The sequence below is a fragment of the Microcebus murinus genome, chromosome 5 (genome assembly GCF_040939455.1).
Source record: "Microcebus murinus isolate Inina chromosome 5, M.murinus_Inina_mat1.0, whole genome shotgun sequence".
Lineage (NCBI taxonomy): Eukaryota > Metazoa > Chordata > Mammalia > Primates > Cheirogaleidae > Microcebus > Microcebus murinus.
The window spans coordinates 100693191-100719896 of record NC_134108.1 but is presented as its reverse complement, the minus strand read 5'-3'; the positions used below and the strand labels follow the sequence as shown (position 1 = coordinate 100719896).

At 49.6% G+C, this 26706-nt stretch overlaps 2 protein-coding genes across 10 annotated transcripts in view; one reads left to right on the top strand and one right to left on the bottom strand.

Annotated features, from left to right (window-relative positions):
• Window positions 1-2727: 2727 nt before the first annotated feature.
• MRPL14 (mitochondrial ribosomal protein L14) lies at window positions 2728-17129 on the bottom strand. Of its 7 annotated transcripts, XM_012743391.2 has the most exons (6): window positions 16096-16228; window positions 15508-15616; window positions 9864-10003; window positions 9094-9262; window positions 5821-5912; window positions 2728-3247 (listed from the first exon to the last, which is right to left on the bottom strand). In XM_012743391.2, the coding sequence occupies exons 4-6, from the start codon at window positions 9142-9144 to the stop codon at window positions 2881-2883; spliced, it is 510 nt and encodes a 169-aa protein (XP_012598845.1). In that variant the 5' UTR covers window positions 9145-9262; window positions 9864-10003; window positions 15508-15616; window positions 16096-16228; the 3' UTR covers window positions 2728-2880. The 7 variants fall into 7 exon arrangements, with proteins under 7 accessions (XP_012598845.1, XP_012598846.1, XP_012598852.1 ...); XM_012743392.2 differs by lacking the exon at window positions 15508-15616 and having other exon boundaries at window positions 16096-16224; XM_012743398.2 differs by lacking the exons at window positions 9094-9262; window positions 9864-10003.
• The window catches only part of TMEM63B (transmembrane protein 63B), a 25523-nt gene continuing 15131 nt past the window's right edge, over window positions 16315-26706 (top strand). The window contains exons 1-7 of one of the 3 annotated variants that reach the window (XM_012743401.3): window positions 16324-16426; window positions 16528-16614; window positions 23173-23355; window positions 23623-23702; window positions 23941-23979; window positions 24957-25047; window positions 26491-26528. In XM_012743401.3, the coding sequence (XP_012598855.1) occupies window positions 23197-23355; window positions 23623-23702; window positions 23941-23979; window positions 24957-25047; window positions 26491-26528 (407 nt within the window). In that variant the 5' untranslated portion in view covers window positions 16324-16426; window positions 16528-16614; window positions 23173-23196. The other 2 variants (XM_012743402.3, XM_012743403.3) reach the window with 2 other exon arrangements.

The window sequence follows — 26706 nt, the reverse complement described above, 5'->3', positions numbered from 1 at the left end:
GGAATCAAGCTTAGTCAGAGGAGCCCTGGGGAGCAGCACACTCCTCCACTGGAAGACGTAAAACCAAGAGCCTCTGCCTCCTTGCCAAGGCTCAGCGGGCAACAGGCTCCAAGGTGTGCCCCCGGAATTCAGAAAAATAAGAACATCAGCCTCTAGGATCACAGCCAGTATGAACTAGGTCAAGATGGGAAGGATTCATCAACCACAAAAGGTGGACCCAGTATTACTGTTGGAAGACCCTGAATTGGAAGTCACGGGATCTGGCTTTGAGACCAGCTTTGCCATTTTGTTAGTTGTAGGACCCTCAGAAATCACGTTACCTCTGAAACTCGGTGTGCTTATCTAAAAAATGGGACCAATGCCTACAAAATCCAAGGACTGTAAGGAACACCAAGACCATACATATACAGGAATGTTTTCAAAATACACTGTTTTTCCAATTTAAGAGATTACTTATACCCGGCTACCTACTTGGACATCCCTCGGATATCTCTAGGCCACCTCCATTCAGCTTGCCCAAAACTTGCTCCTTCCCCATCCTCAGGCCTCCCCTAGAGCATTCTAGCTCAGTGTTCAGCGTAACCATCCAGGCATGGAAGCCAAAAACCTGACCTATCCTTGGCCTTTCCCCACCGTATTCACCCATTACCAGGCCCAGTCAACTGCACCCACTTCCCTCCACCACCCCCCCAGTCTACTGCAAAGCCCACACTCATCCATTCTGGCCAGCCATTCTCTGCAGAGTAAATCTAACCAGGTCTCCCCTCCAGCAGCATCCCAGTATCCATCCTAAGTAGGAGAAAAATCTTCTGGGGTTCTTGAGGCTGTGCTCCCCTTCCGGCTTCATCTCACACCATGCTCCTTACTCCCTGCTCCAGCCATCCTGGCTTTTTCTTTCAGTCCCTGGCACGTATCCCATTCCCTCCTAGCTCAGGGTCTGTGTATGTGATCTTCCCTATGCCTGCAACATTTCCCCCTCTTCTCCCACTTAGCTAATCCCTATTCGCTTCTTTTCACTAAGGCATAAAGCACACTAAAGCGTACAGCTCAGTAATTATTCAGATGTCTGCACTCATGTCATGCAAATCTGGATTTAGAATGTCCCCAACACCCAGAAGGTTCCCTCTTACCCCTTTCCAGCCAACACCCTCCCCATGTAACTATTACTTTGACTTCTATCACAGTACCTATACTCAGACTGCATGTGATGTGACCCTTTCTCAGGGAAGCTGCCTCTGATCCCACTAAAAAACTCTCTTTATCATAGGTCCTTGCTACACGTGGGGTTTTGCATTTGTTTGAAGAATTATTTGATTCATGTCTGTTTCCCGTGGACACTATAAGCTCTAGGAGGGCAAGGACCACACCTGCTTATACTCACCTTTGTTTTCTCAGTGCTGGCCCATGCAGTCATGGTAACAGGAAATAGATACTACTACTGAGTGCTTATTATTGCCAAATACCGTTCAAGCACTTTATAGATACTAACTCACTTAATCTTCACACCAACCCTATCAAGTAGGCATCATTATATCCCCATTTTACAGGTGAGGAAACCAAGCCACAGAAAAGTAAAATAATTTGCCCATATTCATTAAGTTGTAAGTCAGAAAGTCAGGATTCAAACCCAGGCAGCCTGGCTACAGAGCCTGTGTTTTGTTTTGTTTTGTTGAGACAGATCTCACTCTGTTGCCCGGGCTAGAGTGCCATGGCATTAGCCTAGCTCACAGCAACCTCAAACTCCTGGGCTCAGGTAATCCTCCTGCTTCAGCCTCCCAAGCAATTGGAACTATGGGCACACACTGCCATGCCCGGCTTACTTTCTCTCTATATATTTTTAGTTGTCCAGATAATTTCTTTCTATTTTTTCAGTAGAGACGGGGTCTCACTCCTGCTCAGGCTAGTCTCAAACTCCTGAGCTCAAACGATCCAGCCACCTCAGCCTCCCAGAGTGCTAGGATTACAGGTGTGAGCCACTGTGCCCGGCCTAAGCCTGTGTTTGTAATCCTTATACTACGCTGATTCTCAGAGGCCACTGAGATATTTAATAAGTGCTAAGGTATTTTAAATGAATAAATTTATAAATGAGTTGATGAGATTCCACTCACTAAAAGAACTAAGGGAGCCTCTAAATCTTCCCAAGCCGACCAACAAATGAATGGAAAATAATTTTCACTGAATCACCTATAGAGGGCCAAGACTATATCATGTGCAAAATACAAGGACATGTCCATCACTCCAGCAGTCCAGGGAGGAAGCTCTGCTACTGGGCACAAAGGAACGTTCCGGCAGACACTCCAGAGTACAGAAAGGATTTCCCCTGTCTGGACCTTACTGCAGCCTAAAGGAAATGTTCCACTAGATTAAATAAGCCCCTCTGCTCTTATTCCATAATAACCCAGTAATCTTTATAACCATTTAAAGTCTCAAGCCCTCTAACGCATAAAGAGGATATTTTTGATGAGAAAAATAAAAGCAAAAAACTTTTGGTTAGAAAATGACAGACTCCATGGAACATTCGTAAATTGGCATTTGGTTGGTACCTCAATTTTTCAGAGCCTGATAGCCCTGGATGAACTCATATCCTAGGGCCCAAACAAGAAAAGGACCCGGACCCTGGCACCAGGGATACTCCATGCTTGTGTGTCCAGATGCAGGTTGGCCACCCTAGCTGCCACTGCATCGTCTACCTCCCAACCACACCCAAGCACTCTCAGGAAGAAAACATACACGAACATGTTTATTCTCTCACAGACGCTGCTACTGCTCCCCAGCACAGAGGGGACAGCCACGTGGTTCCCGAGTTCCCTCTCAGCAAAGGTGCAATTCTCAGGACTGCTGCATTCACGAGCCCCCTGCAACCAGATGCCCGGGCTCTGCTCACACAAAGTTCTGAGCGATGGCCAGCACCTTGGAATACTCGCCTTCCCGCCGGCGCAGGCTGGCGGGGATGGGTGTCTTAATGCGGGTCCCCACAGGGTTCCCATTGTCCTCAATGAGGACCACATTGTTGGAGTCGAACCTGGGGGTCATTCGGGGGCCAGGCATGCGATGCCCCACAATGAGCGCCTTTTTCTTCTGTCCCCTGATGGCCAGCAGTATCCGGTCGCCCACCTTGCCCACCCCACTCTTGGTATAGACGTGGATGCACCGAGGAGGGCGATGGTATGGGGTGTTCCCCAGGGCGCTGTTGTCCACCACTCGCACCCGTGTCATCTTCTGAATTGCACCGAGGCTCCCAGTGGTGCTGGCAGGAGAGAAAAAAGAAGTCAGCGATCTGTATCTCCCCTGATCGGGGCGCACGGGCCTCAGAGGGGACAAGGCTAGGGTGAGAGTGCATGTTAGCAACACACACATACACACGGAGCAGAGCACAACCCCAGAGCCTCAACGAAAAGGACTTTGTGAAGACTTACCTGTACCCAAAACAGTTTCCTTACAATTGAGAGCTTCTGCTGTCGTGTCAAGATCTCAGTTTGGATGGTTTTAAAGAGAACCCAATTTTTCTTTTTTTTTTTTTTTTTTTTTTTTGCATGTTTTTACAGAAGAGACCAATTTTTCTTTTACAACGAACTTCGTAGCATTAGTTACAGCCTTTAGTTTCCAAAAGGACTCTGAAGACTAAAAGGAATCCCTCATGGGCCAGGCATCACCCACTGCCTATCCTGTAAAACCTGCTTCCCCAGAATACATCCATTCCCAAATTTTCTTAGTTATTATGTTGCTGGGAACTGGAAGTCAAGTGAGTAAGTTTGCTAAGGGAGTCCCTTTACACAATGTAGTGGAAACCGGACATAAGTCAAGGTAACAATTTTTTGTTTTAATACAGTTTTCCTGACTAGAGAGAAATTTTTTAAAGAATGCCCATTAAAGGGAGAGAAGGTATAATTAAGCAAGGTGATTACAGCGGGATTTCTATTTTCCTGATGCTGGGGCCATAAGTGCTGGTGTTCTCCAGGGTAATCCTGGGACCTCTTCTCTCCTTCTACCCTGGGCAACTTTATCCATTCCCACTGCTGCCAGCCAGTATATTCCATCTCCAGCCCCATCTCTTTCCTATAGTTTAGGCCCATATAGTTCCACTCTTCTGTACTCCCTACAACACGCTCTGTAGTTACTGCAAACTCAGTAGGTCCTAAACTACATCGTTTGCCTCCCCTTGCAAATCTCCAGCTGCTGCATTTGGTATCTAGATAATAGCTTCTCCAGAAACTCCAGTTCCCAAGCCGTAACTCTCTCCACCAGCACCCACTGGCTGCCCAGTCCTGCTGATACCACCTCCCAAGCACCTGTGTCCTTCCTCTCCACCCCCACTGACAATGTCCTTCATTTAGCAGGTTGCTTTCCTATACCAAGACTGCGACGTTAGTGTCCTAACTGGCTCCCACTGCGCCGCACTCTGCTGACAAAGAGCTCTCTTCGGAATATAAAGCTGAAGGCCAAGCACATATGTCTTGCAGTCTCAGCTACTCAAGAGGCTGAGACAGGAGGATCACCTGAGTCCAGGAGTTTGAGACCAGCCAAGGCAACATAGCAAGACCCCATCCCAATTTTTAAAAATAAGTTTATTAATTAAAATGAGAATATAAAATTGATGCCATTTCCCTGCTTAGAATTATTTGATGTTTTTCCACTTTCAACACCATCAACAACCTGGCCCCAATTTACCTGCTTTCTGAGGCCACACATCGACTCTGTGCACCAGTGGCCAAGAACTAGTGGAGTTCTCCAAGTACACCCCACCCCTCAATCCTCCCTGAAGGCCTGGACAGGATCTGCTCCCACTTCTCTTCTGGGAAAGCTGCCTCCACTCTCCTCTCTTCTTTTTCCTCCAGCATTAGCAGCTCCCCTCTCAGGCCTTCCAAAGACCTATACAAATCTTTGTTGTTATGTTCATCATTTTTTTTTTAGACAGAATCACACTCTGTCGCCCTAGCTAGAGTACAGTGGCGTCATCATTGCTCTCTGCAACCTCAAATTCCTGTGCTCAAGTGACCCTCCTGCCTCACACTCCTGAGTAGCTGGCACTACAAGTATGCACTACCGTGACTGGCTAATTTTTTCTATTTTTTGTGGAGACAGGGGTCTCACTCTTGTTCACGCTGGTCTTGAACTCCTGACCCCAAGCAATCCTCCCGCTTGGCCTCCTAGAGTGCTAGGATTACAGGCGTGAGCCACCGTGCAGGCCATTGTCTCATTTTCTCAAGTTATGTATTTTTAAGTTTGCTCCTGTGGCCAACAGTGAGTGCTCTTTCAGGGAAGGGTGCAATTCTCACCCATCTCTTCATGACCAACCCCAGGGTCAGTGCTCAGTAAACACCTCTGTGGATGACAGCAGGAATGAGGCCAGCAGGCATATCTGCCAACAGGCATGCCTCCTCCCATGCTCACTGTCCTGGCTTACCATCTGAAAGGAGGAGAGGGCATCACATTTCTATCATGCTCAAGTTTTTGGTAATAAGCATGTTAACAATTTTGTAATCACTAAAAGACTCCATTTTTAAAAGAGAGGGTTCTAACGCACCAGGGGAGTGACAGGGTCTGGGGATGTCAGATTTACTACAAGAGTCTTGTGAGGACTGGAGACTAGCAGGACTGGAGACTCCACCATATACCTTACCTATCCCATCTCCCACAGCAACATCACCTCCTTACCCATCCCCCGCCCTGTGAACTGACCAAACCCTGACTCCTTTAGCCTTCCCCAACCCCATGCCCACCTCCCTGAGTTTCCACTCCTGTTCTAATCACTATAATACCCAGCCCTGACGGGAGGCTTACTCAAAGACACAGTTTTAAGAACTTAATAGAAAAAGTTACCTGAAATAGCGCTGGCTGAGTGCTCTGCTTACATGGGCGATGGGGCCCCAGGGCCCAGTAAAGAAAGCCATGGGATCCCAAGACTGCAAATCCTGTGGGGAAAAAGGGTGGGGGGAGATTGATTTCTAAGTCAGAGCCCTTAGAGTCGGTTTTCTTCAGGGACTTGTGTGGGAGATGGCACTTCTAGCACAAGATCATTAGTCACTAAATATAAATCTTAGTGGTTAAAAGATACACAGATGATTAGATGGAACTCTAGCTCAAATTGTGCTGACTCACATTCGAACTCTGGGGTCGGAGAACTGGAATGGCCACAACAGTTCTTGCTATAAGTAATAAAACAGCACAGATAATGCCTTCTTCGTATCACTTTCACAGGCAGAGGAAAACATGAATCCTCAGTATAAATCCAGCCAGTGACTACTTCCCAAGTCCTCCATGGAGGAAAAATTGCACACTATTGCACTTGTTGACATTCATTTGACTTCTGAAACCAGCACTTTAACTCCCCAAAAGAAAGTAGGTTATCTAAAAGCAGCTGCCCAAGTTGTCTGTCATTACATCACCTTTCCCCCAAATGTAAAAGCCAGGTCACCTGCATAGCTCAAGGCCAGGAAGGGAGAGTCAAATGCTACCCTTGCCAAGTCAGTGACCAAATTCTCTGTTTGGATCAGTCTCCCAAACATGGAAAAATTGCCTACACCATACTGTAGCTAAAAGTGGACTCTGGGAAAGCAAGTTGGAGATGAAAGAGCAAACACTAACCTAAGACCCATGGCTCAAGTTTGCAGAGCCTCAACCCTGTTGCTCCCTAGCACTAACAAATGAGAAGTTGCCAGCTTTCCCAACACCTGAGCATCAGCCAGGGGTGTGGTTAAGAAAAGCTGGCACCCAACTGGTGATTCCAGCTGCAAAGCATACCTGTTCTTCCACCTCAATGTTTAGCTACAGAGGGCCTCACTGGAGAGCTCTGCTGAGAAAAGCCTCTACACTGTAGTATTTACACACAGCTTTGCTTTGCACAAGTTCAAAGCAGCTCAGATAAGATTTTATTTAATAAGGGTGAGGGGAAAACCACTATTTACTTCCCCAGGAATACCTAGACACTCCATAAATACTTAATAACTACAATTTAGCCTTAAATCCCACACTTACTCCCAAGTGTTTTCCTTAAGACAACCCATGAAGCATTGGTCAAAATGTAATTATGCTCTGAAAATTAAGTTCAAAAGAAGGCAGCTAATGTACAAAACTACTAACATCGGACACACATAGAATCATAAACTATCAGATGAGACCAGCTTTACTTTTACTAGTGAGGTGACCCCGGACAAATAACTAAACTTCTGAGCTCCGGTTTCCCATCTGTAACACAGTGATACTATTAATATCTTCTCACAAGGTGCTTATGAGTATTCAATGAGATAAGCTATGCAAAGTACTTAGCACAGTGCCTGGTTTATCTATTAGCTGTCATCATTGTCTTCTTCCTCCTCATCATGTCACATCTTATTTCACAGATTAGGAAACTGAGATACAGACAGATGAAGTGGCTTGCATAGAGCCCCACTAGTCAAAGGCAGAACCAGAACTGGATCCATCTTGGGTCCAGGTATTCCCACCACACTGTTTGCTCGCTCTGCCATACAAAACTCATTTCACACAAGAGAGCTCTAGGTGTTAAGCAGCTTTGAGGGTCATCTGGTCTCTTTCCGTTTTCTTTATAAACATTTATCCAAGTGGTTACAATGTGTCAGACAGGCTAAGTGCTTTATATCGCTATCTCATTTAAGCCTCAAAAAAGTTCTATGCAGCCAGGCACAGTAGGTCGCACCTATAATCCTAGCACTTTGAGAGGCCAAGATGGGAGGCCAAGAGTTCAAGACCAGCCTGAGCAATACAGCAAGACCCTCACTCTACAAAAAATGTAAATATTAGCAGGGCATGGTAGCATGCACCTGTAGTCCGAGCTACTCAAGAAGCTGAGGCAGAAGGATGGCTTGAGCCCAGGAGCTTTGAGGCTGCAGTGAGCTATGACGATACCAGTGCAGCCCAGGCAAAAGAACAAAACCAAAAAACCAAAATAAAAACAAAAAAACCTCTACAAAATGGGTACTATTATTAGCCTCATTGTCATATATAAAGAAATAAGGTCCAGAGAGGTTAAATAACTTGCCCAAGGTCACACAGCAAGGAATGACAAGGCTGAAATTAAAACCACCCCCCCAAGTCAGCTTCCTAAACACATGGTCTTACTCAACAGACAGTAAACGTGGCGACTTTAATTTAAATATTAATATTTTTCCAATTGTTAAATCATTCTTGTTCCATCAATAAATCTGACATCACATTCATATTTTACAGCCAACTTTGTGCTTGCTGAATCAACTGAAATGTAGATAAACACCAGGTAAAAATTATTCACTTTAATCCAATTAAGTTTTGAAGACAATTTGTAGTGTAGGCGGCAAGAAGAGCTCCATGATCAGAGCAATAACTAAAAATTGGTGCAAAAAAACCCTCTTACTTACACACACACACACACACGCACAAACATAGCTCTGAAAAGCAGTCCTTCTGGTCCAAGCTGCAGTCACCTCAAATCCCAGCCAAGCTTTCCCATCTGATGCTGGCAAGCCCTTGGGCTCACTCCCTGGGAGAAAAGAGGCTCCTCAGCGACTCCACAGATCCTCAAGATTAACCCGGCACCACCCACATTCCCTCTCCTGAGAATTGCAACACCCTGCCTCTCCACACTGCATTGCTTCCTCAAGAACATTAGTCTAAGAACTGCGTAAGTGTCTGTGGGCTTCCCAGAACTTTCCAGACTCGGGTATCATCACAGGCACCTCCCTAAATTCTGTAGTGCTGTCAGTGCACAAACCCAAATCAAGGCCTCTTCTCTGTGCCTTGCTCATAAAGCATCCCCACAACCTATGCCCATGTCTGCCCAGCAAAATCTAGCCAGCTCCACGCACACCTCCAAGAAGCCCTGCATGCAAGTGAGCATCGGCTGCTGTCCCTCCTGCACACTGGGGACATCCGGGTATCTCGCGGGAACTCCCACTGAGCCAATATTCACTATCCGAACACAGACAATGAATAAATTCGGATACTTTGAGATACGGCAGATGTCCTTTAACATTCTGTTTCTTCCTAATCATTATCCAAAACTCAGAAACCACAGAGATCCTGATAATATGGCATCTGAGCTTGCAACAGGAATTCAGGAACCACACACAGACTTAGGTGGTGAGGATTACTTATACTGACCTCAAACACAAGAGTGATACACTTATGTCCCAGGAGCACTTCCACTTTCATAAGAAAAGGCCTGATTCAGTGACTTTTCACTAGCTCTTTAGTGGATCCAAAATTGATCTCCAGACCCAGACCCAAAGAACTCAGACATCAAATGGACAGAAGTAAGCATTCCTATGAACTTGAAAGCAACAAAAGAATCAAACACATTCACTTATTATATGTCCCTTATCCCTCCAAAAAATAAAAATATCTGTTGTCCCCCCAACTTCCACCCCAGTAAAAGACCCAAGCAGGTCCTGATTAACAGCAGAAACACAGTAAATATTTGTTGAATAAAATGAAGTAGCCAATAGAAAGCAGATCCCCCACTCCCTACCCATGGCTCTACACAGAAGGAAAGCCAGACACTACAGAGCTCCTATCTGTATATCAGGAACCCAGACATTGCAGGCAAACATGTCAGAATGATGGTGTATGTTGTGGGAGGATTAACCCATGTTTTGTTTACAGGACCCTGGAATCATCTCCTGGGCCTGGTGCCTACACCGCCCACTATGGAAAAGGCCTCATTCCACCACTAAATAACTGCTTCGGACCGGAGAAGAGTAACGGAGGTAGCAATTTACCTCAGAGCAACTTTGATGGACCCTGATGTTATTTCCTGGCATAAATCCACGCTGTAGACACAGGCCCTGATTCACTTCAGACCTAAGGTCTATATATAATGCTTTGTTTCACAAGCAATGTTATTGAGTCTTGTGTTTGCACAGGAGACTGACCTCAGTGATATTTCCTTCTCTGTAACACTCTAGAGGAAGCCAGGTATTTTGGAAGATTCCAGTGCCAGAGACGGCCTTTCATGTCACTTCCTGGTCAGCACTATCACCCTCCTGTTTTAGATATGAATCACAAGCTTGCCCTTAAAAAAGAGAGAGAGAAAGACAAGGGGAGAGGGTGGGAGGAGGGGAAAGGAAAAAGAAATTACTCAATACAATCCAAGAGTTGTGCTCATTTTCCATCTAGCTTTGAGATCTCCCTTCAGTCGTAGAGGCGAGGACTGTGGATTTCAGAGACAATCAGGTGAGCTGTTCACCTGGCATCACCCTGGGTCTGGGTCCCAGTGCACGCTCTGCTCAGTGTTGCCCACTCAGGGCCCAGAACAGTGCCTGGCACACAACTGGAGCTGAGTGACTGTCTGTAAAGTAGACAGATTTGATTTACAATTCAACCTCCAGCTCCAGAAAAGCTCCATGTGTGTGAAGGGGAGTAGGGAAGGGTAAGTGGTTTTTCTTACACCCTTCACCCAGGTTCCCAGTGACTTGGGGGAGCCTCCTAGGCACTGAGAGCTCATTTTTAGCTGGCCTGAGTAGGAAGAGCAGACAGAAAGAACCTACACCTTTGATGCTTTGTAGAAAGCTAGAAAGTATCATTACTTGAATTTTGAGGACCAGCAAAATGTGCTTAGTGTCACAGATCTATATATAATTATACATTGTTTCTCCCTAAACAATTTTAATCTTTAGGTGCCTGGCATGTTACATACATTTTAAAGGCCTTTCAAGGGTTAAACTCTACAGAAAAAGGAGAAAACAAAAAGTTCAGCACAGTCACAAATGAGTGCTTAAAGTAGAATCTGTTACTGAGCAATGGAAGGGAAACACTAAGAGAAATCAAATACAAAGACCAGTCGCAAAAAGGACAAACTAGTACACAGATATAAATGTGTTTCTTAATCAAAGCAGGGAAAAGCAAAGGCCTGACACCTCTAAGTAATCAAAAAACGGGAACTCTCAGGATCCTCCACACAGTCAGTCATGCAGACACAACCCCTCCCATCTCCCGGCAGGTTTCTCCCCAGTCATTCTAGACCAGTGAGTACTTTTTCCTTTGTTGCTTAAAGGCTCATTACCAGTTGTGCCGTCAGAAGATTCCCTTTTGGGAAGTTTGTTGTGTGTGTTTTTTAACCTCACACAAATATAACATGTTACAATTCTCAAAATACTTTCACACAGATCGTTTTTCTTTGAAGATTTCATTCCTGAGCTTCCAGAGGAAACACAAAGACAAAAAAGAGCAACAGTCTGCAGGGGCTGAATATGCTAAGAATTCTGAACTATTCTGAGGGCTCAATAGAATAAGAACCATTTTGCAGATGGAGAAATGAAGTCTGAAATACTGAGAGAGGCCGGCGTGGTAATCCTAGCACTATGGGAGGCCAAGGCAGGAAGATTGCTCCAGGTCAGGAGTTTGAAATCAGCCTGAGCAAGAGCAAGACCCGGTCTCTACTAAAAATAGAAAGAGGCCGGGCGCTGTGGCTCACGCCTGTAATCCTAGCTCTTGGGAGGCCGAGGCGGGCGGATTGCTCAAGGTCAGGAGTTCAAAACCAGCCTGAGCAAGAGCGAGACCCCGTCTCCACTATAAATAGAAAGAAATTAATTGGCCAACTGATATATATATAAAAAATTAGCCGGGCATGTTGGCGCATGCCTGTAGTCCCAGCTACCCGGGAGGCTGAGGCAGAAGGATCACTCGAGCCAGGAGTTTGAGGTTGCTGTGAGCTAGGCTGACGCCACGGCACTCACTCTAGCCTGGGCAACAAAGCGAGACTCTGTCTCAAAAAAAAAAAAAAAATAGAAAGAAATTGTCCAACTAAAAATACATAGAAAAAATTAGCTGGGCATGGTGGCGCATGCCTGTAGTCCCAGCTACCCGGGAGGCTGAGCCAGCAGGCTCACTTGAGCCCAGGAGTTTGAGGTTGCTGTGAGCTAGACTGATGCCACGGCACTCTAGCAGGGGCAACAGAGTGAGACTCTACATTAAAAAAAAAAGAAAGAAAGAAAGAAAAAAAAATACTGAGAGAATTGTTGATTTGTCCAAGGTTAGAAGGCAACAAAGTCCAGACTGGAGCCCAAGGCTGTTTCTATGATACACTGCACAATACCTGTACAGCCAATATGCTGCTTTAACCGCTAATAAACTTCACAGAAACAAACATACCACATACAACAAGGCAAGCATTCTTTTTCCTTTGTCAAGGCTGCAACATAATCTTTAAAAACTCAGGAAATAAAAATCTACCTTTTCAGTAAATATCTGTACTACACCCAGCTCAGCCTAGGATCAAAGCTGAAGCTGGTTCTGATTCACTGGCCAAGGGGTGAATTTTCACATCACTATCAATAGGCAAAGCATTCCTCAACAGCAGGATGGGCTGTTTCCAACACAGCTACCAATGAGAAAACCTTATTTCTCAATTTGACTCACAAAGAAAAACATGTCCAAAGGTCCTGTCTTATCTTTGTTTATTTACCTAACTTATGCCCTATCTTTTTACAAAGTATTTAAATCAGTAGTTCTTAGATATATAGAATTCTTGATTATTCAAGCTGGTTTTTCAATGTGTAGATTTTATCTATTCTAGCTTTGCTGCCCCACCATCCCTACCTTGCAGGTGTGCAAACACCTATAATCCAAAATTAAGTTTGTAACATTCTTTTTTTTTTGAGACAGAGCCTCATTCTCTCACCGGGGCTAGAGTACCATGGCATCAGCCTAGCTCACGGCAACATCAAACTCCTGGGCTCAAGTGATCCTCCTGACTCAGCCTCCCAGGCAGCTGGAACTATAGGCACATGCCATGGTGCCCAGCTAATTTTTTCTATTTTTAGCGGTTTGGCTAATTTCTTTCTATTTATAGTAGACACAAGGTCTCACTCTTGCTCAGGCTGGTCTCGAACTCCTGAGCTCAAGCAATCCTTCCGCCTTGGCCTCCAAGAGTGCTAGGATTACAGGCACGAGCCACCATGCCCGGCCTGTAACATCCTTTGCATAGTCAAACTCAGGAAAAAATTCACAAGGGAAAGTTAATTTCTTCCTAACCACATACATATTCCCTTCCTATTCAAGGACCCAGGTGTATGGAGATGTCAGGTGGGCAGGACAGCAATGAGGAAAAAGGCAGGCCTAGGACAGGGATTGGGGGGGGGGGGGTGTCCTTAGAACCAAAGAGGAAATGCAGCTGACAGAAAGTATATCCTCTTCACCCCATCCTCTCTTCAGCTAAGTCTGTGACCCTGGAATCACTTGTCCAGGTCTCAGCAACTCTGTCAAGTATAGGTCATTGGGAGAGCAAAGAGGCATGGAAGTGCTTTAGCTTCACTCACGTAAGTAATCATTTTAACATGGACGATGCCTCTCCGATTATCCAGTAGGGACCAGGTCTGTGGGATAAGCAGGTTGTTTCCCAGATCTGAACTGAAAAAGCAGCCTCAACTCCCTGATTCTCAGGGAAGCATCATGGGTGGCTCTTTAAGATCACTCAGCCCTAAAGAGTTTTCGGCTTAGAGTGGACATGGAAAAGTGCTTCCTTCCTCTCTTTTTTAAAGACATGAGTGACTTTTAAAAGCTTTTGACAAAGGACTTTCCTACTTTGAATTGTTTTTCACTAGTGAACAATAAGCTACCTGGCACCTTTTTAAACCTTTTAAATTCAGCATATTACCGGATGCTGAACAAGGTTTCTGAAATCTGAATCGCGGTCTTCTCTTGCACACTGGCTGTCATTATCAAGACACATGTAAAATCACAGCAGGGTAGCTACAACCCAGACAAGCTATCAGCTTATAAAATGGAAGGTTAAACTATAACCTGATGTATGAGCCCCCCACAGCCATAACTATTCAAGTAACATGACAACAGGAAAAGCCATCGCAGATGGGCCCAGGTGTCATAATCCTGAAGACAGGACTGGATCAAAGTAGGTTTTAAAGCAGGAGGTCCAAAAAGTAAATAAAATAAAACAGGGGGTCCCAACCTACGGTGAGCTGTATAATTATTTCATTACACACTACAACATAATAATAATAAAGTGCATAATACATGTAATGTGCTTGAATCATCCTGAAACCATGGCCTCCTTCCATGGAAAAATTGTCTTCCATGAAAACAGTCCCTGGTGCCAAAAAGGTTTGGGACCACTGTTTTAAAGGATTCTTGCATCATCTAAGATCCTGGGAGCTGAGGACGCTCAACAGAGCATCACTTGAAAAAAGGAGTTCAGGGAAGGATTTTACCCTTGATATTCAGGAGCAATAATAAAACATTTTGGCCATTGTTCCTTCATGGATTCCACAATGCCTTTAATTTAATTCTTATTTCAGGCTTTGAAATGCTTCCCCTCCCCTCTGTCTAGAGAGTATCACTTGATGGTTCATATACTCCTTGAGGATTACTGTTAATAGGTGGTGACCCTAATTAAGCACGGGCAGAAATATCTCAGGAATCCGCCAGTTAGCTCAGGAATTCGTATTCCTAACTGTATTATTTTTAAAAATAATATATAAGAAATGTCTTCTAGGAATCCTCAGAGGTCCACAAACCAGGTAACTACGGTCTCCACTTCCATTTTCCAGATATCCATTACAAGTTCTATTTAATAAATGTTATGGTTCCACACAGGCAATGGAACACACCTGTTTCACAACGCCCAGAATCCAAGACTACAAAGACTCCTCCCACCAGTTACTAAAGACAGCTTCACCTCCAACTTGCTTTCTGTCACAAGTGAAAAACTGTCCTTCCTAATTAAGTCAATCTACTTCCTACTCCAACAAAATCCTTGCTTTTCAATTGCATGTACAATATTTCCAGTGATGAACAGTGAATACTGCCTTCTCGGGCAGTAACTTCTCTGAAGAAAGAGATCCACTCTTCTTTAGTGTATACTGCTGATATGATAACTGCATCCTCGTGGGTAATTTAAACAAGACTGAAAACTCAGGCTAATGAAGGCAAGAGGGGAAGTAAGAGGATGAATGAGATTAGTGTTTTTCAAACTTTTCTCACAGTGACACACAGAAATACACTGTATAACACCTCCTAATACTCTCACACCTGTGTACATCTTAAGTGTCAAAAACAAAAAACCAATACTTACACTAAGTATTGCAACACCCTCTGATATTTTCTATTATATTTTTTAAATGATGGCCAGGATCTACTAAACTGATTTCCAACTCACCAATGGGACTCACAGTTCGAAAAACACTGCAATAAATCAAACCTTAACAGTTGCATTCCACAAGCTACTAATAAACTCTTGAAAAACCAGCCGGGACAGCCCAGATGCTGACCAGCTACAAGAACCAGACACCCCCAGGTAGGCAGTGTCCCTCTGACCAGCACTGGCAGGGAGGCAACTCCCCACCACTACCAGCCCTGGTTTAAGTATCTCCCAAACTCCCAGTGTTTCCCAAGTAACCCAAGGTGACTCTGTCATATGCCCTATTATTAACCTTTTTATAAATCCAGTTCACTCAATGTCTTGGGGTGGCAAAGTTCATTTACTGCCCACCGTGGAAAGCAGTACTTCATTTCTGTCCCGTCCAGGAACTCGAAATTAAAACAAGGTGGTGCTCCTTGTACCTTTGTGATCTACTTGTGTGGTTGACACATAAAGTCAGTCTGTCTCCCTCCTTCAGTCTTAATCACTGGCAGGTTCGGTCTCTGGTGAGATGAGAAACCAGGGAACCCCCTGGACGGGGGGGGAGGGGGGGGGCACTCATCAGCATGTCAGAAGTGAAAGCAAGAACTCACTCCCCACGCCGCAGAAGCGCCTCGCTAACTCCTCTCCCGACCCAAGCTGGGAAAGGGGAGTGGAGAGACCCGAGGAGACGCGCCAGGGCGGCCGGCGGAGACCACCGCACGAAGGCTGGGCCGCAGCCCGCCCCTCCCCAGGCTCCGCAGCCCGGGGAAGGCAGGCGAGCGCAGGCGGCCGCGCGGGGGGCGCAGGAGCCCCGGGGACCCCGCGGGGAGCGGGAAGGAGGAGCGTGCAGCGCAGAGCCGCCCGCCGGCACCCCTCCCACCGACCCTCCGCCCCACGAGGGCCCACTGTCCTCCCTCCCGCCTCCCTCACCCACCGCCGGGACTGCGCCTCCCCTAGCGCAGGAAAGAAGGGACGAGGGTCAGGGGAGATCTGGGAGCTGGACGCCGCCCCTCGCCCCCCAACCATACCGCTCTCGCAGCCCGGAACTATCCGCCGCAGGCCGCGCGGCCCAGCGCCGCCTTCCCCCACGCGGCTCCGCGTCGCGCCTGCGCGCCAGGCCCGCCGGCGGCCGCGGGCCGCGAGTGCGCGCGCGCCGTGCGTGTGCCGGCGTCGGGGGTGGGACCTGCGGGGCCCCGCCCCTCCCCGCCCTCCCTCCGCCCGCTCCCCCTCCCCCATACGCCGCCGCGGCCGCCGCAGGAGCCCGGAGCTCGAGCCGCCCAGCGACTCCCCCTCCCCCTCCCCCAGCCCCGCCCCGCCCCAACCCAGGGGCTCCGACCCGGAGCCGAGTCTGCGCCTGGGGTGAGTACGCGACCCTTCCCCGGCCCCCTCTCTTTTCTTTGAGGATCCCACCACCACCCAAAGAAAAAACCCGGACTCAGCTGCGCGTCCCCTCCCTTCAGCTTCCTGCGGGACCCAGAGGTGCCCGGGCCCGCGGGACCCAGCGGTGGCGCGCGCTGCCCCCAACCCCGCACCATCTCGAGCCAAATGTGAGTCCTCCAGCCCCTGCCAGGGGTCCAGATATGCGCCGCCCTCTCCCCCCTGCCCGCGGGAGATCCCGAGGGGTGGGACCCCCGCCCCCGGCCTCCGAGTGCCACTCTGCTCCCACCTGCCCGGTCCAGGTGTGCGTCCCCTCCGTGCCCCGCCGGGGTTCCAGCTGCGCCTCAGCTGCCCGCCGCGGCTGTGGGGAACCAGCCGCCCCCGCCCCCGAGTTTCGGATTCCGGATTCCGGGGTCGCCAAGTCCGGTGCCCTCGGTCTCTTTTATCTTTTCTCCTGCTCCCGGGGCGAGTACCGCCGGAGCCGGCCCGGGGCAGGGGCTCGGGCTCGGGCTTGGGCAAAGGCAGGGTTTGCGAGTGCTGGCAGGAGGCTGGCCGCTGCCCCCAGCCGCGCTGGGGACTGGCCGGCGGGCTGGGGAGGCGGCTGGCCCCGGGAGCGCGTCCTCTCCTTGCGCTCCACACAGTGCAGTTCATTCATGAGCCGCCCGGGCCTGTGTTGGAGGGTGCGGTGGGGAAAAGATTCAGACGGAACTGCGAGTGGGGCAAAGGCCCTGTTGGGGGGAGGGGGCGCGCTTTGTCCGTCCTGGCTGTCTTGAGCGCCTAGAGTGGACAGTCCCAAAGCTTGGCGCCTGGAAAGGACGCTTGGGAAGTGGGGAGGAGAGGTCAGAGGGGCCGGCTGCCCTTGGGGCTCTATGCTGCCACCTGCCTGGGTCCCCCGGGCAGAGATCTGGCGTCTTTGGGCTAGCCTGAGCACTCCACCCTCCTGGGGGGTTAGGGCTTTCCTTCCCAGTACCCTACTCTGGCCTCTCCCTGGGTCTGCAGCATCCTGGGAGATGATGCTGTGCCTAACACTTCTTGAGGAGGGGCTCCCTGTCCCGAGTCCCAGGCGAGGATGAGGGGGGAGTGGGAGTGTCTGCCAGGCTTCAGGTGGGGTTGTGCTGGCAGCGTGATTGTCTCTCCAGGGCACCAGAGGGTCCAGGTCCTGGCATGCCCCTGGTGGCACATGCTGGGGCCTGCTGTTGGCTCACTCAACACTAGTCTTGGCCTGTGAGTGGGTGGGCAGGTGGGTGGGGATGTGGCGAGGCAGAAAGGAGGTGGTGGGTAACTAAGAACCTTCTTTTGGACATCATACAAGTTGTCTCCAATATAACAGCATCATAGAGACCTGGGTTCAAACCCTAGCTCCAGGCCAGGTGCCGTGGCTCACACCTGTAATCCTAGCACTTTGAGAGGCCAAGGTGGGAGGATCATTTGAGGCCCATAGTTCAAGGCCAGCCTGGGCAATAGTGAGACCCTGTCTCTACCAGAAACACACACACACATCCTAGCTTCGCCATTCTTTAGCTATGTGACCTTGACAAGTTATTTAACCTGTCTAAACCTCAGTTTCCATTAAAAAATGTGGGCACTACCATATCCTTAACAGGGTTTATCGTGGGGATCAAACAAGATAACAGGTAAAGAGCTTGGCACCCTGCCTGGTAGTTCATCAATGATGGGTTCTCTTCTCTGAACTTCTGACCATCCAGCACCACCCTCACACGCCAGCACCTCCCAACTTGCTACAGATGGATGAAGTATGTTCAAAGAGTTTGGGGACATTCTCTGCCACTCAGTGGCAAAGTCCCTAACACAATAGTCCCTAACACCCTTAGATCTAAACAAGAAGCCCACCCTGACTTGATGGGCTCTATCATGTTACTGTCGTATTAAATTATATGTTTTTATTTTATTTTGATTTTTACCAGTTTTCCTTCTCTAAGCCAACCCCTTTTATTACACATCTTATTAATAACAATAGCTAATTTTTGGAGCCCATAATATGCCTTAGACTATATTAAGAGCTTTACATAAGTCATCTTGTTTAACCCTCTTCAGAACAACCACACAACTGGATTATTGCTCCCATCTTACAGACAAGAGAACTGAGGACCAGGGTGATTAAGTAATTTGCCCAGGCTAAAAGCCAGGTCTTTCTCATCTTAGAGCCTGTGCTTTTAACGAGCAGCCTATGTTGCCTGCCTCAGAACTTGAAATTAGAAACCCAAGGCCTGAGTGGAGGATCTAAGAGCTACAAGCAAGAAAAAAGGAGCAGGTAGAAATAGGGCGTGACATTTCTCCATAGTGGTAGCTGGCATCCCTCACCTCCCTGGTAGAAGTGGCTCCTCTGTTGGCAGAGGTGGCAGAGCACAGTGGGTAAGAGCATAGATTGGAGGCCGGGTACGGCAGCTCACGCCTGCAATCCTAGCACTCTGGGAGGCCAAGGCGGGAAGATTGCTTGAGCTCAGGAGTTTGAGACCAGCCTGAGCAAGAGCGAGACCCTGTCTCTACTAAAAAAAAAAAAAAATAGAAAGAAAAAAAGTTAACTGAGCAACTAAAAATAGAAAAAATTAGCCAGATGTGGTGGTATGTGCCTGTAGTCCCAGCTACTCGGGAGGCTGAGGCAGGAGGATCGCCTGAGTCCAGGAGTTTGGGGTTACTGTGAGCTAGGCTGATACCACTCTAGCCCAGGCAACAGAGAGAGACTCTGTCTCAAAAAAAAAAAATACCATAGACTCGAGCCAGGCTACCTCAGTCCATATCCAGATCTACCACAGACCGGCTCTGTGACCTTGGGCAAGTAATGTGCCCTCTCTTTACCTCTGTCCTCCTGGGGTTGTGATGGGGAGCAAATGAGTTAACATTTGTAAAGTGCTTAGAACAGTGTCTGGCACAAAATAACACTTTATAAAGGCATTCTTTTGCAACTACTTTTAATCCTTGTGGATACATTGTTGCCTATCCCTTCGAAGTCAGTAGGGTATAGGGTGAGGATATTAATTAATATCTTTGTTACAGATTGGAAGACTGAGGCCCGGGTTACATAATAACAGAGCTAGCCTCCATCTACGTCCTCACCTCAGACCACACTGCCTTGCTAGGATCCTAAACCCTAAATTAAATGTTCCCCAATAATCCACAGAAAAAGCTTTTAATTTATAACTCCCAATCCTCACCATGCATACTCCTTAATGGTAAAATAACAGTCTTAAATTAGCTAGAAATACAAATAAAATCCTCCATCGATCTCTCTACACACTTCAAGCTAAAGCCTCAATATCAGACTAGAGAAACTCTGGGATCCAGTGGCCCAGGCACCTTTGTGGAGTGGAAGAACTGCCCTCTGCCACTCCCCTCCCCAAATATTCTGTCTCAGTCTCTCCCCTCCTCTCAGCTGCTCAGCCCAGTGCTGGCTTTGAGAGCAGCTGCCCTTGATGAAACTAAGCCCAGCAACCCCACGCCCACAATTAAGAGTTTAGAGTAACCCTTTCAGACTGGCAGAGCCACCAGCCCTGGCTCCACCCCTTACCTGTCCTGTCCCCTTGTGCAAGTTGCTTCCCCTCCCTGGGTCCCTGCTTCCTCCCCTGTAAAATGGGGATCAGATTGTGATCTGAGCATGCCCTGCCTTCTTCCTGTGCAGGTGAGAGGATAAATGCAATAAAGAGGGAGGCAGTAGAGGAGCATGGTGACTTCAGATACTAAGCATCTAGCTGGTTCCTCACCCACCCTGCTGGGGCCCCTTCAGCTAGAAGCTCCCAGAATTTTCTTTTCTTTTCTTTTCTTTTTTTTTTTTTTTTTTGAGAGGGAGTCTCACTCTGTTGCCCAGGCTAGAGTGAGTGCTATGGCGTCAGCCTCGCTCATAGCAACCTCAAACTCCTGGGCTCAAGCCATCCTCCTGCCTCAGCCTCCCAAGTAGCTGGGACTACAGGCATGCGCCACCATACCCGGCTAATTTTTTTCCTATATATATTAGTTGGCCAATTAATTTCTTTCTATTTATAGTACAGATGGGGTCTCTTTCTTGCTCAGGGTAGTTTCAAACTCCTGACCTCGAGCAATCCGCCTCGGCCTCCCAGAGAGCTAGGATTATAGGCGTGAGCCACCACGCCCGGCCTTTTTTTTTTTTTTTTTTTTTTTTGAGACAGAGTCTCACTCTCTTGCCTGAGCTAGAGTCCTGTGGTGTCAGCCTAGCTCACAGCAACCTCCAACTCCTGGGCTCAGGTGATCCTCCTGCCTCAGCCTCCCGGGTAGCTGGGACTACAGGCATGTGCCACTGTGCCCTGCTAATTTTTTCTATTTTTAGTTGTTTTAGCTAATTTCTTTCTATTTATAGTGGAGACGGGGTCTTGCTCTTGCTCAGGCTGGTCTTGAACTCCTGAGCTCAAGCAATCCTCCCACCTCAGCCTCCCAGAATGCTAGGATTACAGGTGTGAGCCACCACACCCAGTCAGCTCCCAGAATTTTCTACCTTCCTTTGGTGTGGAGAAGACAGGAGGTGGGGGGAATGATACTTTGGGGCTGGTACTCATTTCATTCTGGCCTGGTAGAGCCTTGGAGTTCAGGGACAGAAATAGGCAAGGGATGGGAATGTGCTAGCGAGAGTTCTGGAGTGCATCAGAGTTGGGAGTTGAGAAAGGGGGGCTAGTTAGAGGCCCCCAAGATACACCTATCTTTAACCTCCCCTAGTGCACCAGCGTTCTGTGCACATTACATTTACATACCCAGGTTCCTAGACACACCCACGTACACAACACCCCCACTTAGAATCCAAGGATTCTCTTCATTTCCATGGACTGCCATGCACTCACCTAGCTTCACCTACACACAGATATATGCATCAACACATGTTTACACACCTAAGCACATACATTGCCACAGCACCCTCGAGTTCTCTAACCTGAGAATATTTAGTGAGCGTTTATGAAGCTTCCATGGTCTGCAGGGTCCTTTTCTAAGCACATCAGAAAAGCATCAGGATTTCCCAAAAACTGTTCTAGCTTTAGAAAGAAGTTGAGCTAGGTTTGAATCCTGGGTCCATTGTTTTATCAGTAGTATGATCTTGGGAAATTTACTTAACCTCTCTGAGCCCCTGTGCCCTCACCTTAAAATGGCAATGACACTCACAGGATTGTCAAGGATTAAATAAAATCTTGTATATGTTATTCTTGAAACAGAGGGCACTCAACAAATGGTGCTTGCTACAATTACTAAATGAGTGTGTTTTTAAAGGCAGCTTGGGTTGGAAAAGAACACCTGCAGCAGTTACTCCGTTAGCCTTCCTAATCCAGGCTTTGCAAAGACTCCCTGGGACCAAGCGAAACACATAAACAACTCCAGCTTCCCGTCTGTCTGAGAGCTTGTGCCTCTTGCCCTGTGGTTGGAATGTTAGGAAGAGGCAGGGAAAAATCTGGTACTTGTGGGTAGGAAAAACCCTCTGAGTCACCCCAGGAGGCTAAGGGACACTTGCTCCCCAAGTTGTAGTCATTGATTCTAGGTTTGTTGTTCTCTTTGTCTGGTTTGCTTTCTTCCCTGGGGACGCCCCCCCCCCAGGTAGAACTTCAATGTTGTCAGCAGAAGGATCCCCCAGGGGCCCCCCAGTAGAACAGGGCGGGGCAGTGCTGCTGCTGCCATACTTCTGCATCCTGGGAGCTTCCCCAGGGCCTGGCTCATCTCTGTCCCCAAGTACTTCCAGAACCCCTGCATGTGGGCTGGCTGTCCCTTCCCCTCTTGCCAGCCCCATCCACACTGAGCATCAAGGGCAGCCCTGCAGTGGTTCAGCAGTGGCAGGAGACCCAGCAGCAGGGCAGTACCCTAGTTGCAGGGGGCCTGGACTGTCTAAGGGGCCCCACCCTCTCTCCCTTCCTTTGCCAATAGGAAAGCTCACTGGAGGGCAGGGCATTCCCAGCCAGCCCTGCTCCAGAAGCAGGAGCATGGCACCCTGGGAGTTGTAGTCCTCACCCACTCAGGTGACCCCTGTGCAGATAGTTGGAGAGAAGTGAGAAAGCTGGAGGGGAGAAGCATGTGGGGAAGAGGAATGAGGATGAGCAGGAGTGGCTGGGGCCAGGCAGTCCTGCTTTTTACCTGTCTTCTCACTCTGAGCACATCCTCAGACCCTTACTCTGAGGACAGAGGGGCAGCTCTGAAGCTAAACATCTTGTTTTAAAGCCAGTTATATCAAGGTGATTAACAGAGTTGACAACTCTGAGCACATGAAATCATGCTACGTTTTCTAATAGGGGTGGAAAGAGAAGATCATGATGAGGCAGCTGGCTTCTGACCCATCCTGCCCTGGCCTGGAGACCCCTCCTTTTAGCCTTGAATCCTCAGGCCTAAGACCCCTCCCTGTCTTCACTCAGGCTCGGCCCCACCCCCTGCCTGAGACAGAATGAGAGATAGGGAGAGACTGTGTCTGTGTATGGGGGTGGAGCTAGAGGAGCACAGAGACCTTCCAGGTTAGGGAAACCAGTCTCCCCAGTCCAGGCCTGGCCTCTGGGCTAAGTTCCCCAGGCCCAGGGTGGGGTCACAGCCAGAGACCAGTGAAGGTAAATCCACGTGACTCAACCTTCCCTTTCCCAGGCCCTTATCTCCAGAGGCCAGAGCTTCCACCCACCCAGGCAGCCTGGCGATATGCCGGCACTGCCCCTCCCCATAGCCACCCTGCCGGGGCCATGAGGGAGACAGGGGCAAGCCCAGCTGACTGCTCTGCGCTCTGCGCTCTGCCCTCTGCCCAGGAGGACCATGCGGCAATAGCAGCCATGCTGCCCTTCCTGCTGGCCACACTGGGCACCACGGCCCTCAACAACAGCAACCCCAAGGACTACTGCTACAGCGCACGCATTCGCAGCACTGTCCTGCAGGGCCTGCCCTTTGGGGGTGTCCCCACCGTGCTGGCTCTTGACTTCATGTGCTTCCTTGTGAGTGCCCACATGCCACCCCCTACCCTTGGCACCCATGCCCTGTACGTAGCTGGCAAACACCCCCAGCTCTAACCACCCTCCTGCCTGACCCTGACTTCCCAGGCTTAATGCAGGGGAAATCCCCATCATCCAGCCCAAGCCTCTGACCACTTGCCCAAGCCAGGGTCCTCCCCTCCTACGACTAAATTCTGGCCCCTCTCTCCTGCCTCCCAGTCCAGCAGGTGGGCAGCTTGTCCACCTGCCAACCACCTCCTCTTCCCTCAGGCACTGCTGTTCTTATTCTCTATCCTCCGGAAGGTGGCCTGGGACTATGGGCGGCTGGCCTTGGTGACAGATGCAGACAGGTGAGGATCTGGGCTCCTCCCTTCCCCTCTGCACACAGACACCTTGGTCTGCACTCTCAGGAATAGGAAAGAGCCAGCCCTCTTTCACACTCCTCTGTAGAGTGGATGAGGAAGGACTAGCTCCTGAGTGGGCTACGAGGGGCTTGAGGGCCCTTGGTGGGCCTCTGGCCTCTGTCCCTTGCCAGTCTGCAGGGACTCTCACCTGCCCCTGCTAACCCTGTCTGTTCTCTGTCCCCAGGCTCCGGCGGCAGGAGAGGGACCGAGTGGAACAGGAATAGTATGTGGGGCACCAGCCCCCTCATTCCCACTAAACCAGCTTTCCCTTTTCTTCTTCTCTCACGCTTCTCTTCTCTTCTTGCCAAGTTGCTGGTTTCTTTTTGCAGTTTTCTCCTCTGCAGGCTCATGTTTCGGATTAACGCAGGCGGTGTGCTTTGCAGAGCAGGGGGCTCCCCGACTTGTCTCTGCCTCAGCTCCCCTTCATCTCTCCCCTGGCTCCCAGCCTGGGAGAAGTCCCTCCCTGTGTGTCCCTGCCTTTGTGGCCTTGGTGGGCGGGAGGGGAGGGGCCATCCTCCAGAAAAGCCTCAGCACAGTCACGCAGAGACAAGGTTGGGCGTCACCAGCGGCTTCTTGTCCCCTAACAGCTCATTCTTCGTATTGCAGGGTTCCCTGCTCACATCTGGAGGCCTGGGGGGGGGGCTGCCCAAGGAGTTCCCAGTCAGGGCCTCTGTGGCGCTTTGTGGTCTCTCTGTAGGACTGGAGTTGGAGTTGCATCAGCTGCTGGGGTCAGGGAACAGGGAGGGCAGGGCCCTCCCTGAGAGAAGTCTCCCAGCCCCCAACCCCCAGCCTTCCACATCCTCCTGGTCCATCCTTTCCTTCACCTCCCAGTTGCTCTTTGCACAACGTTGGCTCAGTTGCCCCCGCCACCCACTGGTCAACTCTGGAACTGCAGGGCCCTTCAGCATTCTTGCTTCAACCTCCCTAGCGCGGATGATGAAGATCCCTCCTCCCTTGAGGCCCTGCCCAGCGCTGTTGCTCCCACCACCCCCAACCAGGTCCCCGAGAGAGGAAGAGGCATATTAGAGGGGGGCACGACAGAGGGTAGTCATTCCTCTCTGCTTCAGCCTCTGCGCTTTCTGTGCCTTCTCTGCCTTCTGTGCCTTCTGTAGCCCTGGAGCTCTGGAGTCAAGCTGGCGCTAGCTCCGCTGGGGCTCAGACTCACCAGGCTATCTGCTCTCTCGTCTCCCCCATCCCCAGTGTGGCCTCAGCTATGCACGGGGACAGTCATGACCGGTATGAGCGTCTCACCTCTGTCTCCAGCTCCGTCGACTTTGACCAAAGGGACAATGTGAGTGCCCTCCCCTAAACTCAATAGCCCCCACGCCCCAGGGCACGTGGACCGAGCAGTTTCTAGCTTCCAGCAGATGGAATCAGGGACACCAGCCTGGCCTTCCCCTCAGCAAGGGAAGGAACGTGCTTGTCTCGGATCCGCAGGATAACCACCCAGGCCCAGAACTCCCAGCTCCTGTCCCCTGAGTCATGGCCTCCAAACTAGCACAACTGTAACATCCATGAACTGTGGACTTTGTTTGCCACAACACAGTCCTGTGCCCACCTGGGTTAATCTGCTGGTTAATCCTAAGACCACCTGTTTTCCTTACACTTGGTTTTAGTAATAATAATGAGCCTTCCAGGCCTGCCTAGCAAAACGTCCATGATCTGTGGTGTTGCTCAGAGGTTGCAGGCTGGGGGCCCTGGCTGTGTGAGGCCAGCTGACCTGCTTGTGGATGGGAGCTGAGTGGCAGTGGCCCCGTTAGACAGTGCATGTATGTGGGAATGCACATACGTGGTGGTCCCAGCCACCCCCAGACCCTTCATATCAGACCCAATGCACAAATGTTACCTGCCTGGCCTTCTGTCATTCTTCGAGGGTAAGGGTCCTGGTCAGAGCTCTAATCCTCAGACACTGGGGTGGTCCTGGTCAGTCCAGCTTAGGCTGGGGGTCCCCGGGGTGGCAGCTCCTCTAGCAGCCCCAGCAGAAGATGGCTGCCAGCGTCCTGGGTCGGACTCCTGCTGGTAAGTGGCAAAGCGAAGTTATCACCCCTGCTAGCCAGAGCTGTGCAGATGGTCCCCAGACTTGGGTGATGTTGGCAACAAGTAGCATAGTCCTGCGTCTTGGCTGAAAGGTACCTTTCTCCTCTGTCCTGTGTTAAGCCTGGACCTTCTCCTGCTAGGAGGTTGGGAGGGTTCTCTCCGCCCAGCCTTCCCCTGAATATCCCCACCCTCTACCTGAAGGTGGGCCTGGGGGCTGGAGTATGGGAGATATCTTGCAGTGACCCTGGATTTAGGCCCCTCCAGAGACTAGAAGATAAATGGCAGAAACTCAAGAGCATGTCCCCTCCTCTGCTTTTAGCAGCAAACTATTCTTATTAGCTGGAGGTCTGGGGACCCACTACCCTACCTAGAACCCCAAACCCTACCCATCCCCACTCTGGCTCGTACAACTTCAGGTTATTTTCAGGAACCTGTAGCTCTGGACATGAGGGTCCACAGATAATCCAATGTGGCATTGGTCTTTTCCCTTCCTTCTTTGAAGGCTGGGACCTTCCCTCTCCCTCTCTCCCCCTCTCCAGGCATGAGCTGGTTCCTAGGGTATGGGGTTTTTCTTTGGGGGCTTGTGGAACCTATGCCTGGAGGCAGTTAAGAGAATGGGATGGGTAGCACTTGAGGGGGAAGGGTAGGTCGGGTTGGTGGGCTGGGGACTCCACCTGATAGCCCTCTGTCCCCTCAGGGTTTCTGTTCCTGGCTGACAGCCATCTTCAGGATAAAGTAAGTGAATGGTCTTCAAGCTCTAAAGAAAGAGAGAGAAACAGAGAAACTTCAGAACCTCTCATCTCCCTACAAAATCCAGAGACCAGCAGCTTTGAGGGCCTTAGCGCTCCTAGCCAGCCCAGCACCCTACTTCCTGCTCCGGGAGGCCAGGCCCTGGGGGCCCAAGCCTCTGTTG